General features: G+C 38.9%; 2 protein-coding genes across 12 annotated transcripts in view; both read right to left on the bottom strand.

The window, feature by feature from the left end:
• The window catches only part of C2CD6 (C2 calcium dependent domain containing 6), a 153,832-nt gene extending 149,807 nt beyond the window's left edge, over window positions 1–4,025 (bottom strand). For all 4 annotated transcript variants that reach the window (XM_053906297.1, XM_053906309.1, XM_053906302.1 and 1 more), the window contains exon 1: window positions 3,759–4,025. In XM_053906297.1, the coding sequence (XP_053762272.1) occupies window positions 3,759–3,971 (213 nt within the window). In that variant the 5' untranslated portion in view covers window positions 3,972–4,025. The remainder of the gene's footprint in view (window positions 1–3,758) is intronic.
• Window positions 4,026–11,615: 7,590 nt separating this feature from the next.
• LOC109259195 (transmembrane protein 237) overlaps window positions 11,616–12,622 on the bottom strand; it is a 67,289-nt gene continuing 66,282 nt past the window's right edge. For all 8 annotated transcript variants that reach the window (XR_008423389.1, XM_053906280.1, XM_053906270.1 and 5 more), the window contains one exon: window positions 11,616–12,245. Coding sequence is in view for 7 of the 8 variants with exons in the window: in XM_053906280.1 (XP_053762255.1) it covers window positions 12,178–12,245 (68 nt within the window). In the remaining variant the exon portion in view is untranslated. The remainder of the gene's footprint in view (window positions 12,246–12,622) is intronic.

Below are 12,622 nucleotides of genomic sequence, written 5' to 3'. Positions count from 1 at the left end.
AATATAAGCTTCTTTACTGAGATAAACCAATTAATAATCAAGTGCTTTTTAAAAAGTTATAATATTCAGAATATCATTAGAAAAAGAAAAATACAAAGTTGGGAACCAGCCTTACCAGACATTAAGGCATAGTAGAAGTCTTTAAAATAAGGGGCGCCTGGGTGGCGCAGTCGGTTAAGCGTCCGACTTCAGCCAGGTCACGATCTCGCGGTCCGTGAGTTCGAGCCCCGCGTCAGGCTCTGGGCTGAGGGCTCGGAGCCTGGAGCCTGTTTCCGATTCTGTGTCTCCCTCTCTCTCTGCCCCTCCCCCATTCATGCTGTGTCTCTCTCTGTCCCAAAAATAAATTAAAAAACGTTGAAAAAAAAAATTTAAAATAAAATAGTATGGTCCTGGTACATGATCTGAAAAACAGACCACTAGAACAGAAAGTCCAGAAAAAAAATCAAATATATATGTTCACTTAGTATAAAGGTGACATCTCAAATCAATGCAGCAAAGATGGATTTTTTTTCTTAATAAATGGTTTAAGGGCATCTACTTTGAGGAGGAAAAAAAATCCATACCTCACACCATACAATCCAAATAAATCAGGGATTTTTTTATGTGTTTTTGTTTTGTTTTGTTTTTAGAGAGAGACAGAGCATGAGCGGGGGAGCGGGGGAGAGGGAGAGGGAGAGGGAGAGGACACAGGATCTGAAGCAAGCTCCAGGCTCTGAGCTGTCAGCACAGAGCCCTATGCGGGGCTCAAACTCATGAACCAGGAGATCATGACCTGAACTGAAGTAGGAGCTCAACTAACTGAGCCACCCAGGTGCCCCAAAATAAATCAGGGATTTAAATGTAAAATGATAATATCAAGGATTAAATGTAAAAATGATATACAAGTACTAGCAGATAACAGGTAAATTCCTTTACAACTAGGGTGTATGTAAACAGTTTTTAACTAATTCAGATGTAATAAAAGATTGATAAACTTGACCTCATAAAATTGAGAACCTTTTTACATAGCAAAAAGTACCATGAACAGTCAAAATACAGCTGTCAAATTGTGAAAAAATATTTGTAACATGTATCACAGATGAAGATCTAATATCCTTAAATAAAGAATTTTTGAAAAGTGGAGGAGGAAAAGAACAAAATTCTCTTAGGAAAATAACTTGAACAGAAAATTCATACACAAAAAAATTTAAGATACTTTAAACATACAAAAAAAGATATGCTATGGCCTCATTTCACGCCACTCCCCCTCTCATTCACTATGTTCTGTGACCATTCCAAACTATCCGTCTGTAGAAACTTCACGCTTCTTTACTCCTTTTATTATGCTCTCCAACAACTCTTTAAATGGTAGCTAGTCTCTTCAGGTTTTCACTTAAAAGCCAATACTTACAGAGGCATTCTCTGATCCCCTGTCCAAACTACTATCTTTCTCCACCACAATTATTTTATATCGCAGTGCCCTTTTATTTCCTTAGAATGCAACATAATCTGTAACTCTCTCTCCCAACTGAAAATTAGCTTCAAGAAAGGTGCTTTGCTTGTCTTGTTCACCACTGCATCCCTGTGTCTAATACAAAACTTGGCACACAAGCCTAGGTGTAATAAAAGTAAAATAACGAGAAGTTAGGAAGTAGCATCTAGTTTGCTTTCAGCAGTGAGCTGCTGAAAGGAATTAACGAGGTTTAAAGAACTGACATTAATGTGCAGTGTACATAATCCACATTTTTACCAAAGTCAGAAACTGCAATATCCCTCAACTGGAGCACTCTCTCTAGTTAATCCTTACAATTCCTTTAGTAATTTATATTCAATAAACTTTCTTTTCATCTCACTGAGATCTCCAGTCATTTATCCCTCCTTTTTCTTTCACCTGGTTCATGAAACTCTTCTAGCTTCATTTGCTTTCTTCTCTAGCATACTCCCTCAATCTGCAACTTCCACATCAATGCCTATCTTTTTCCTCTATCTATAGTAATTTTCAAACTATGAACCACGGGGGTAGTTTAAAATTTGAGCATATTCCTGGGGCCCCAGCCTTCTGATTCAGTAGATCTAAGGTGGAGGCCCAAGAATCTAGATTTTAGTAAGTATCCTAGAAGATTTGGATACCAGTGATCCAAGGATAAAATATACACTGGTCTGAAGGAAGAGATGCCTTTCTTCCTATCCAAGAAGGATACCTCTCTCTGTGCTCTAGAGACCATACTTTTCCATTCTCTCAGAGATTTTACTTTACTGTACTCATTGCCTACATTCTTTAATCTCTCCTTAAATCCTAACAAACAATTTTTCCATAAAGCATATCTGATCCATGTCAACCCCCTCCTTAAAACCCACCAGCTTTTCCTGTTTCCAATCTCCGTGGTTCTCAACTTTGAATAACAATGAATTGAAATGTGTTCTAAGCATTATCTGCAAACTAGTGTTTTCCAAAATGTATGCTAAGAGGATGTGGAAATATATATAAGAGATATATTTGCTTCCAAGTTTAAAACAAATGTATTTTGTACAGAAAATGCTAAACATATTTACAGAGCTGTTCTGATTCCACTATGATAAACTGCTTTCAAGAAATCATGTACCATAAAATGCCAAGAAATCATAGAAAGACTACCTGTTGCCCAAATATATAATGTCCCATCTGTGTACTGATACATAGGCAGCATTTATTAAAGAGCGCCATCCATTCCATGTTCAATGGTCTACATTATGTATCTTATAGCTATTATAATAATTTTAATAACATATACTTGCATTACTCTAAATGTATTATATAATAAATGCCTATAGTGCATAAACTCATTACTCATTCCTCTAGATCTGTGTCTGAAAAGAATTCATTTATGTGGTCATTATAACTAAATCCAAGTGCACATTTCATTTCCTAAGCTCTTTTTGTTGTTCTCTCAAAATATTAAAATATTCTATGGTCAAATAATTTGGGAAACCAAACTTGGGTAAACAGTGTACCTTGCATATAGGTACACTATTCTTTTTTGAATGTATGTATACTGTTGTACCTATAAGTAAATTAAAAACACTGCTGCATGGTAGCTTTTTGCCATTACAGATTTTCCCAATTAGTAGAGAGTAAAGAGCCAGTTACTTTAATGTGAGAAACTTTGTTTTTTGGGGAGTCCCTGGGGGGGCTCAGTTGGTTAAGCGTCCAATTTGAAACTCAAGAGTTTCTTGAAACTCAAGAGTTTCACACATTTCAAACATAAATTAATCTTTCTAATTAAGAACAGGAGGCCAATAATTCACTTTGTAGACATGATGCAGATTTGGTCCTACAGGTTCATCTGTAAGAACCTCAAGAATTGAAAACAAAGGTAACTAAAGTTTCTGGAGTTTAGCCTTTTGACCATATAAATGAAATCCCAATGATGTGTGATGGCACCATCACTAAAGTCAATGATGACAGCAGCTGACACTTATTCACTCTGTGCTTTGCAGTGTTAAGCACTTTGCATCACCATCTCCCTCAGATCTTCATACGACCCTATAAGTAAGGGAGATTGTCATAAGTATTATCTAAATTGTCTTAATTTAATAGTTAATAAAACGAGACTGTGATCCGTTAAATAATCGTCAACTTCCCACAAATAAGCACTTCCTCAGGTATTAACACCTTCCAACTTAGGGCAGGTCTCCCTCCCTCCCATCTGCATGCACTGAGCCCTCTGTCCTTCCCCAGTCCTCTAGGACTTAATTTACCAGGTAGAAAACAGACTCCCCCGGCCCGGGCCCCCACTCACATTCAGCAGCCGGTACCCAGTGCCCTCCTTGTTCTCTTCCTTGGGCAGATAATTGGTCTTAGGCTCCTGGAAGTTACGAGCCGGAGAAGACGCCAACCCTTTTTTGTCCATGGTTTCCACGTTGACATGACGACTCCTGGGAAGCATAGGGGCTGTGTACAGGGAATGGACCCGCCCGCCGCGGTTATCAGCTGCTTTGGAAACCTTAGCCATCCCTTGCGGCGGCTCTATTCCCCCATGCTCTGCGGGTGGGTCTGCGCCTAACCGCCTGCCTGCTACTGCGCATGCGCAGCCCACTAGCCACCCCCTCCCCCCCCACCCCACCCCGTGCATGCGCATGCGTACACACCCTGTGAGCGCACATTGCCCTGTTAGAGCAGGCTTTAGGAAAGTGTGAGCTTCAAGAGCTGGAGGGTCAGCTGCAAGCACTTACCTAAGCCATTTAGGTCTCCCTTACAAGGGAGCCATAGCATGCTGGTGGACAGCAAGGCTTCTCAGCTGTGTGATTGAACACCATAGTTCATTTTCTTATCTGCCCCTCAAACCATTATAAGCCTCTTTTCCCTAAACCAGTTACTTCTGGGAGATTTACAATATCAATAACCACTTCCTTACACTGTCCCCTGAGCTCCAGATGTTATGTTTCCAACAGTCTACTTGGACGTCTTTACTGTCCTATACACTCATAACACATGTTAATTAATATTCTTCTTCCCTCTCAGACCTCTTAGTATGTTCCAAACTCATTTAATGTAGCAATATCATAGCCACAAAAGCTTAAAACTTCAGACATATTTTTTAGTTTTAACCCTAAATATTAGAACCCTACTGTTACTCTTTATGGCATCTAGTTTACGATACCTCACATACACAACTGCAATGGTTTACTCATGGATCTCCCAGCCTGCTGTCATCCACTCTTTACACTTCTCAATATTAATGCAGTTTACCTTTAAAAACAAACAAAACCAACAAATTAAAATAAGCAACAGAAATTTTCAGAGCTTTTTTTGTTAGCCATAGATTCGAATTCCTTAATATGGAAACCAAGGGCATTCAAAATGCACTCTGCTACCTCAGGATCCTTATTTATTGGTATTCTACTTGAGATCTATTTTTGTTTTATTCAGGTGCCAGCTCAAACTCCAGCTTTCAGTTAAATCGTATAACCCCATGCACATATTCTCAAAGCAGAATTAACTGTTGTCTCTAAGCTACGACTTGGCATATCAGGACTAGTGGGCTCACACTAATAGAATTAGTTAATTTCAAAAGATAGAGTTCAATGGGGGCAGGAAACTGATTCTCATCTTGTACTCCTCAGGGATCATGGCACAAGAACCGAAAGCTCTTGATACACATTTGTTGTCATTTGGGGTCTATGCTGTGTTGTACTTAATCATTGTGCCAATGAGACTTGCTGCCCAGCAGCACACTATGACTTCTTTAGGGTTCATGTAATAATGCAACATAAAAAGTATCTAATCTGGGGCCCTGGGGTGGCTCAGTTGATTAAGCATCCAACTCTTGGTTTTGGCTCAGGTCATAATCTCCTGGTTCATGAGTATGAGCCTTGTGTCCAGCTCTGTGCTGACAGTGCAGATCCTGCTTGGAATTCTCTCTTTTTCTCTGTCTTTGCCCTCCCCTGCTCGCAGGCTCATGTGCTCGCACACGCGCTCTCTCTCTCAAAATAAATAAACTTTAAAAAATATATATCTAACCTAAATCTAGTCAAACCTCTAGACCTAACCTTCTGTCTACAGGAAATTCAGGAGATAGAGAACAAACTGAATGATGCTCTTAGGAAAAAATCAAACAAATGCAAAATGTAGGTGGGACATTCCAAAACAAAATGGTTTGGATTCTTTGAGTTACAGCCACTCTAGCAAACAGTTTGACAATTTCTTAAAAAAACTAAACATGTAACTACCACACAAGCTAGCAATTGCACTCCTGAGCAGTTTCCCAGAGAGACAAAAACTTACATTCACACAAAAACCCACACACAAATGTTCATAGCAGCTTTATTCATAATAGCCAAAAAATGAAATCAACTCATGTTTTTCAACTGGTAAATGATTAAACAAGCACCTATCTTGGAATACAAATTAGCAATGAAAAGAGATGAATACACAACTTGGATGAATTTCCTGGGCAGAAAAAAGCTAATCCCAAAAGATTACATACTGTATGATTCATTTATAACACTCTTGAAATGACAAAATGTTATAAATAAAAGACAGATTAGCGGTTGCCAGGGGTTGGAGTTAGAGGTGCAGAGATGGGGAAATAGGTGTGGTTATAAAAGGGCAACAATGAAAGACTCCTGTGGTTTTTGGAAGTGTTCAGTATCTTTTACAAAAAAATTTTTGTTAATGTTTATTTATTTTTGAGAGAGAGAGAGCATCAGTCGGGGAGGGACAGAGAGAGACAGGGAGACACAGAATCTGAAGCAGGCTCCTGGCTCTGAGCTTCAGCACAGAGCTTGAACTCACGAACCATGAGATCATGACCTGAGCCAAAGTCGGAAGCTCAACTGACTGAGCCACCAAGCACTCTGGAACTGTTCGATATCTTGACTATGGTGGTGGATACACAAACCTACCCAACTGGTAACATTGTATTAATACACACACACACACACACACACACACACACACACACACAGTGGTACAAGTAAAACTAGAGAAATTTAAATAAGATCAGTGGGTTTTATCAATGTCAATATTCTGGATATGATATCATACTACAGTTTTGTAAAATGTTATTTAGAGACACTGGCAAAGCGTACAAAGGATTTCTCTGTATTATTTCTCAAGTATGCATGAGTCTACATTTATCTCAGGAAATTTTTCAATTAAAAACGTCATGGGGGAGAGAAAAAAATGTAAGAAGACCATTTAAAACTAAGAGATAAAACAACCAAATGAAATGTGCAAACCTTGACTACATCTTTTTTTTTTTTTTTTAATATATGAAATTTACTGTCAAATTGGTTTCCATACAACACCCAGTGCTCATCCCAAAAGGTGCCCTCCTCAATACCCATCACCCACCCTGCCCTCCCTCCCACCCCCCATCAACCCTCAGTTTGTTCTCAGTTTTTAACAGTCTCTTATGCTTTGGCTCTCTCCCACTCTAACCTCTTTTTTTTTTTTTTTTCCTTCCCCTCCCCCATGGGTTTCTGTTATGTTTCTCAGGATCCACATAAGAGTGAAACCATATGGTATCTGTCTTTCTCTGTATGGCTTATTTCACTTAGCATCACACTCTCCAGTTCCATCCATGTTGCTACAAAAGGCCATATTTCATTTTTTCTCATTGCCACGTAGTATTCCATTGTGTATATAAACCACAATTTCTTTATCCATTCATCAGTTGATGGACATTTAGGCTCTTTCCATAATTTGGCTATTGTTGAGAGTGCCGCTATAAACATTGGGGTACAGGTGCCCCTATGCATCAGTACTCCTGTATCCCTTGGATAAATTCCTAGCAGTGCTATTGCTGGGTCATAGGGTAGGTCTATTTTTAATTTTCTGAGGAACCTCCACACTGCTTTCCAGAGCGGCTGCACCAATTTGCATTCCCACCAACAGTGCAAGAGGGTTCCTGTTTCTCCACATCCTCTCCAGCATCTATAGTCTCCTGATTTCTTCATTTTGGCCACTCTGACTGGCGTGAGGTGGTATCTGAGTGTGGTTTTGATTTGTATTTCCCTGATAAGGAGCGACGTTGAACATCTTTTCATGTGCCTGTTGGCCATCCGGATGTCTTCTTTAGAGAAGTGTCTATTCATGTTTTCTGCCCATTTCTTCACTGGGTTATTTGTTTTTCGGGTGTGGAGTTTGATGAGCTCTTTATAGATTTTGGATACTAGCCCTTTAACCTTGACTACATCTTGAGAGACAGCTGGGGAAATTTGAGAATGCACTATTTTCCAGCTATTTCAACAAGATGTGCTATGTAAACAAATGTTCTTATTTTTGGAGGATTCACGTTTACATATTCTGGTGAAGTGACATGATGTTAGCAACTTTCAAAAGATTTAGCAAGAAAACAAGGGTGTATAAAGAAAGATAAAACAAATGAGCAAATGTGGCAAAATTTTAACAACTATTAAACCTAGGTTGATCTACATTACAGTTGCTACAATTATCCTGGTCTTTCAACATTTTTACATTTGATAGTTTCCAAATAAAAAGCTCTCAGAGTTCACTCATTCATATGGTCTTTTCCTTGTCCCCCCTCTTTACCGGTAGAAATCCAGCCATCCTGTAAAGGACATGCCCACACGCGACCTTACCCACAATACTTTCCTAGATTCTTTAACTCCTATGCCTGCCTATGACTTTTGACTAGATAATGAGCCTCTAGAAAGCAGGTACTAGGTTTTGTTCATTTTCTCATTTTTTTGTCCTTTCACAATTCTAGCAATTTGATTGAAATCACATCATCTATCACAAGCCAAGCTTTATGTTTCATAATAGATTACAGATGGTGTATATAGGCCAGAGGTCCCAAGTGCTGGCTAGTCTACTAGCTATATCACAATCACCTGGGGAATCTTTTTCTAAAAAGACCTACTGAATCTCAGACCTACTGAATCTGAATCTCTGGAGATGGGCCTAGAAGGCTATGTTTTGTTCTGCTCATGGGGAGTGGGGAGAGGCCACTCCAATTACTGAATGTATTGCACCCCAAAAAGCAACAAAAGCCTCATTGGGGATCTTGCCTATTGACACCTCAGAAACTCCACTAAGCCACTCTACCCACACTCGATACAGGGTGAAAAGTGAGAAAAAAGATGACTTTGAGCCAATTATGGAGACATATTAGCAGTGAACTTCCTCAAAGTTTCCCAATCATCATGACCAAAGGTTTTTTGATAGGCTTGTACAGGTCCACCAGCTGCTCAGGAAATATGTACTTGCTAGGGTGATTGGGAAATTTGAAGTCTGGGTCATACTTCCCAGACCTGAGGAATTTAAAGGCAACTATGCCCTTGCCAGTTACACTACTACCCACCTAGCCAGCTTTCTGAGTTGCATTCCATAGCTGCTCTGGGGTGTCTTTATTCTCTAGGATGTTAGGAGCAAAACTCCCTTCAACCTGGTATTAACTTTCTGTTGCTGCCATAACAAACTACCACAAATTTAGCAGATTAAATAACACACATTTGCTATCTTAACATTCTGTATGTCAGAAGTCTGACATGCGTCTCACTGGGCTAAAATTAAGGTGTCAGCAGGGTTTAATTCCTTCATGGAAGTTCTAGGGGAAGATCTGTTTTGTTGCTCATTGGGATCTTAACAAAATTCAGTTCCTTAAAGATGTAGGACTGAGCCCACATACATTTACTGGCAGGCTGTCAACCAAGGACCATTCTCAGCTACTAGAGATCACCCATATTCCTTGGCTTGTAGCCCCTTCCTCCTTCAAAATGAGCAACATAACTCTCTGCCCTTCTTCCATTGTCATCTCACTCTCTGACCACATAAAGGAAAAATTCTCTGCTTTTAAGGACTCATGTGATTACACTGGGCCCAACCAGATACTCCAGGACAATTTCCCCATTTCAGGGTTAAACGACCTTAATCACATCTGCAAAATCCCTTTTGCCAATATAATGTTCCAGGATCAAGAGATGAACATCTTTGGGGAATATTATCCAGCCTACCACAACCCCCTACACTGGTTTTCTCATATTTCCTTGATGGCATTTGTTCAGGTGTGGTAAGTTTTAGAGCTAATGAACGACTTCCCTGAAGTTTGCTGACAGGGCGGATCACGAACTTCTGCACCACCAGCCTGTTGCCAGCATAGCCATCCCTGATCACAGCAAAAGCTGGAACTGGCAGGATGACTTCAGAATTGCCAGCAGACTCACAATTCTGTGTCAGCACAGGGAATCCCCTTTTCAGCAGCTCCAGTCTCCCAGGCAAGATATTTCTAATATGGTGCTCGCACCAAATTTAGACCTATTCTTAGAGCCATCCACCCCTAGTCAATTGGTCAGTCCTCTTCCCTTCCACAACATTCAGTTGCTTGCTAATCAGGCAGGCCCAACAGCTTTATTGATGTGCTTGATAGCCTTTGAGATATAGCATCCCATGGAGAGTCTGTCTTGTTATTGTCTTAAGCTCTAGGGTCTCATACCAGTTGAGACACCAATGAATATGGCTCTGAAGAGACCTTTTTCCATGCAGGGCACATCTCAAGAATGGGATTTCCTCAAGAGCCAGAGATGTCTCTGACAGAGAGCTTGAGAAAAGGCGTGGTGACTTCTCCTCCTATTTCTTGTTGCACAAAAAAAGAGGCAGAGCAAAGGGCAGTGTAGAGGTCAACTGAGATCGCTCAATAAGCTCACAGGTCTCTCATTTATTTCCCTGAATTCTTGTTCCACTCAGCTTCTCTTTTGCTATATGTTTTTTGAAGCTCCCTAAATTATTCTGATGTGCAGCCAGATATGGGAAAACTGATATGGGTTTTTAAGGGAAAAAAAAACTTTTATGGTTATAAAACTTTTTTTATTGAAGTATAATTAATATACGGTATTATATTAGTTTCAGGTGTACAACAAAAAGATTCAACAATTCTATACATTACTCAGTGCTTACCACTGTAAGTATGGTTATCCTCTGTCACCATTTTTACAATTTTATTGACTGTATTCCCTATGCTGTACTTCTTATCCCTGTGACTTATTTTGTAACTGGAAGTTTGCACCTCTTAATCCCCTTCATCTGTTTTACCCATCCTCCCACCCACCTCCCCAGTTTGTTCTCTGTATTTGAGTCTTCTTTTTTTTGTATTTGTTGTTTCTCAAATTCCACATACAAGTGAAATCATATGGTATTTGTCTTTCTCTGACTTATTTCACTTAGCATTATACCCTCTAGGTCCATCCATGTTTCTACAAATGCCAAGATTTCATTCTTTTTTATGGCTGAGTAATATTCAATTCCATGTTTATACCACAACTTCTTTATCCTTTCATCGATGGATAGACACTTGGGTTGCTTCCCTATCTTGGCTATTGTAAACAATGCTGCAATAAACACAAGGGGTGCATATATCTTTTTGAATTAGTGTTTTTGTTTTCTTTGGGCAAATACACAGTAGTGGAATTACTGGATCATATGGTAGTTCTATTTTTAATTTTTTGAGGAACCTCCATACTGTTTTCCACAGTGGCCACACCAATTTGCATTCCCACCAACAGCGCACAAGTGTTTCTTTTTCTCCACATCCTCCCCAATGCTCATTATCACTGGTCTCTTTGAATCTAGCCATTCTCACAGATGTAAAGTGATTTTTCTTTTCTTTTTTTTTTAGAGAGTGATGTTTATTTTTTTAATGTTTTTATTTATTTGTGAGAGAGAGGCAGAGTGTGAGTGGGGGAGGAGCAGAGAGAGAGGGAGACACAGAATCTGAGGCAGGCTCCAGGCTCTGAGCTGTCATCACAGAGTCCGACGTGGGGCTCGAACTCACGAGCCGCGAGATCATGGCCTGAGCCAAAGTCGGACGCTCAACAAGTAAGGTGATTTTTCATTTGTGGTTTTGATTTGCATTTCCCTGATGATTAATTATGTTGACCAGCTTTTCATGTATCTGTTAGCCATGTGTATGTTTTTGTTGGCAAAATGTCAATTCAGGTCCATTTTTTAAATAGATTACTTGTTTTTTGGTGTTGAGTTGTAGAAGTTCTTTACATATTTTGGATATTAACCCCTTATCAAATATATCAAATATTTGCAAATATCTTCTCCCATTTAGTAGGTTGCCTTTCATTTTGTTGATGGTTTCCTTTGCTATGCAAAAGCTCTTTATTTTGGTGTTGTTCCAATATGAAACTTTTCAAACAGAAGAGGTACATTTTATTAGTCATGAAGGAAAGCATCTTTCAAGTTAAATTACAGTATACTTATTACATGATATATAATCACAACCACCAAGCCAGTTTCAAAAAAGACAAATTTCATATTTTATTCAGTAAGGAGACATTAAAAATACATAAAGGCCTTTTGACCCCTTCTTCCCTACTCCCTAAATTTTATGTTTAAACCTGATATATATTTTGTAACACTAATGTTTTTTTCTATATTAGAGCTTTTCAAGGTAATGATTATAAATGCAACTAACTTGAGAGAACAGGAAATAAACACATTCACCTGCTGTTTTCTAGCTCATTACCTCCTTTGTCATTAAGATGATAATGCTAAAGAGATTAATGTTTGGGTATGAATTGGAGATACAATTTTTACATTTTCCATAATCTTGAGAAAATTTTCAGTACTATATAATCAAAAAATCAATTCCAAATACACCTGCACACATCTTATAAAAATACATTTAAAAACAAGAATAGGAAAAATTCTAAATACTGGGTCATTATTATTCTGAAGGTGAGCTGGCATCATGAAGAAGCTTTGAGTCCTTTATCTTTTTCAGGATATTCTTCCACATCAGAGGAGAACATCAACTCTGGGAGAGAAAATCAACAGATCTTACTCAAAATGGTTTCCCAGTACCTCAAAAAGAGTTTTACAGCTTAGTTATAAACAGATTCTCAAAATATTGACATATTTAATACATATAAAGAAAACTCTCAAGTACAAATAAGAATTTTTAATAATGAAATCTGATTTAAAAGGTGAGTGAGGAGCACATGAGTGGTTCAGTTAAGCATCCGACTTTTTTTTTAAGTTTATTTATTTATTCTGAGAGAGAGAGAGAGAGAGAGAAAGAGAGAGAGAGAACAGAGGAAGGGCAGAGAGAGAGGGAGAGAGAGAATTCCAAGCAGGCTCCATACTGTCAGCACAGAGCCTGCTTGGAATTCTCCCTTTATCTCTCTCTGCTCC

This window comes from Panthera pardus, unplaced genomic scaffold (genome assembly GCF_024362965.1).
Source record: "Panthera pardus isolate Hobbes unplaced genomic scaffold, ASM2436296v1 HiC_scaffold_10, whole genome shotgun sequence".
In the NCBI taxonomy this organism is placed as follows: Eukaryota; Metazoa; Chordata; class Mammalia; order Carnivora; family Felidae; genus Panthera; species Panthera pardus.
The sequence above is the reverse complement of the archived record's forward strand: the minus strand, read 5'-3'. Positions and strand labels throughout refer to the sequence as shown.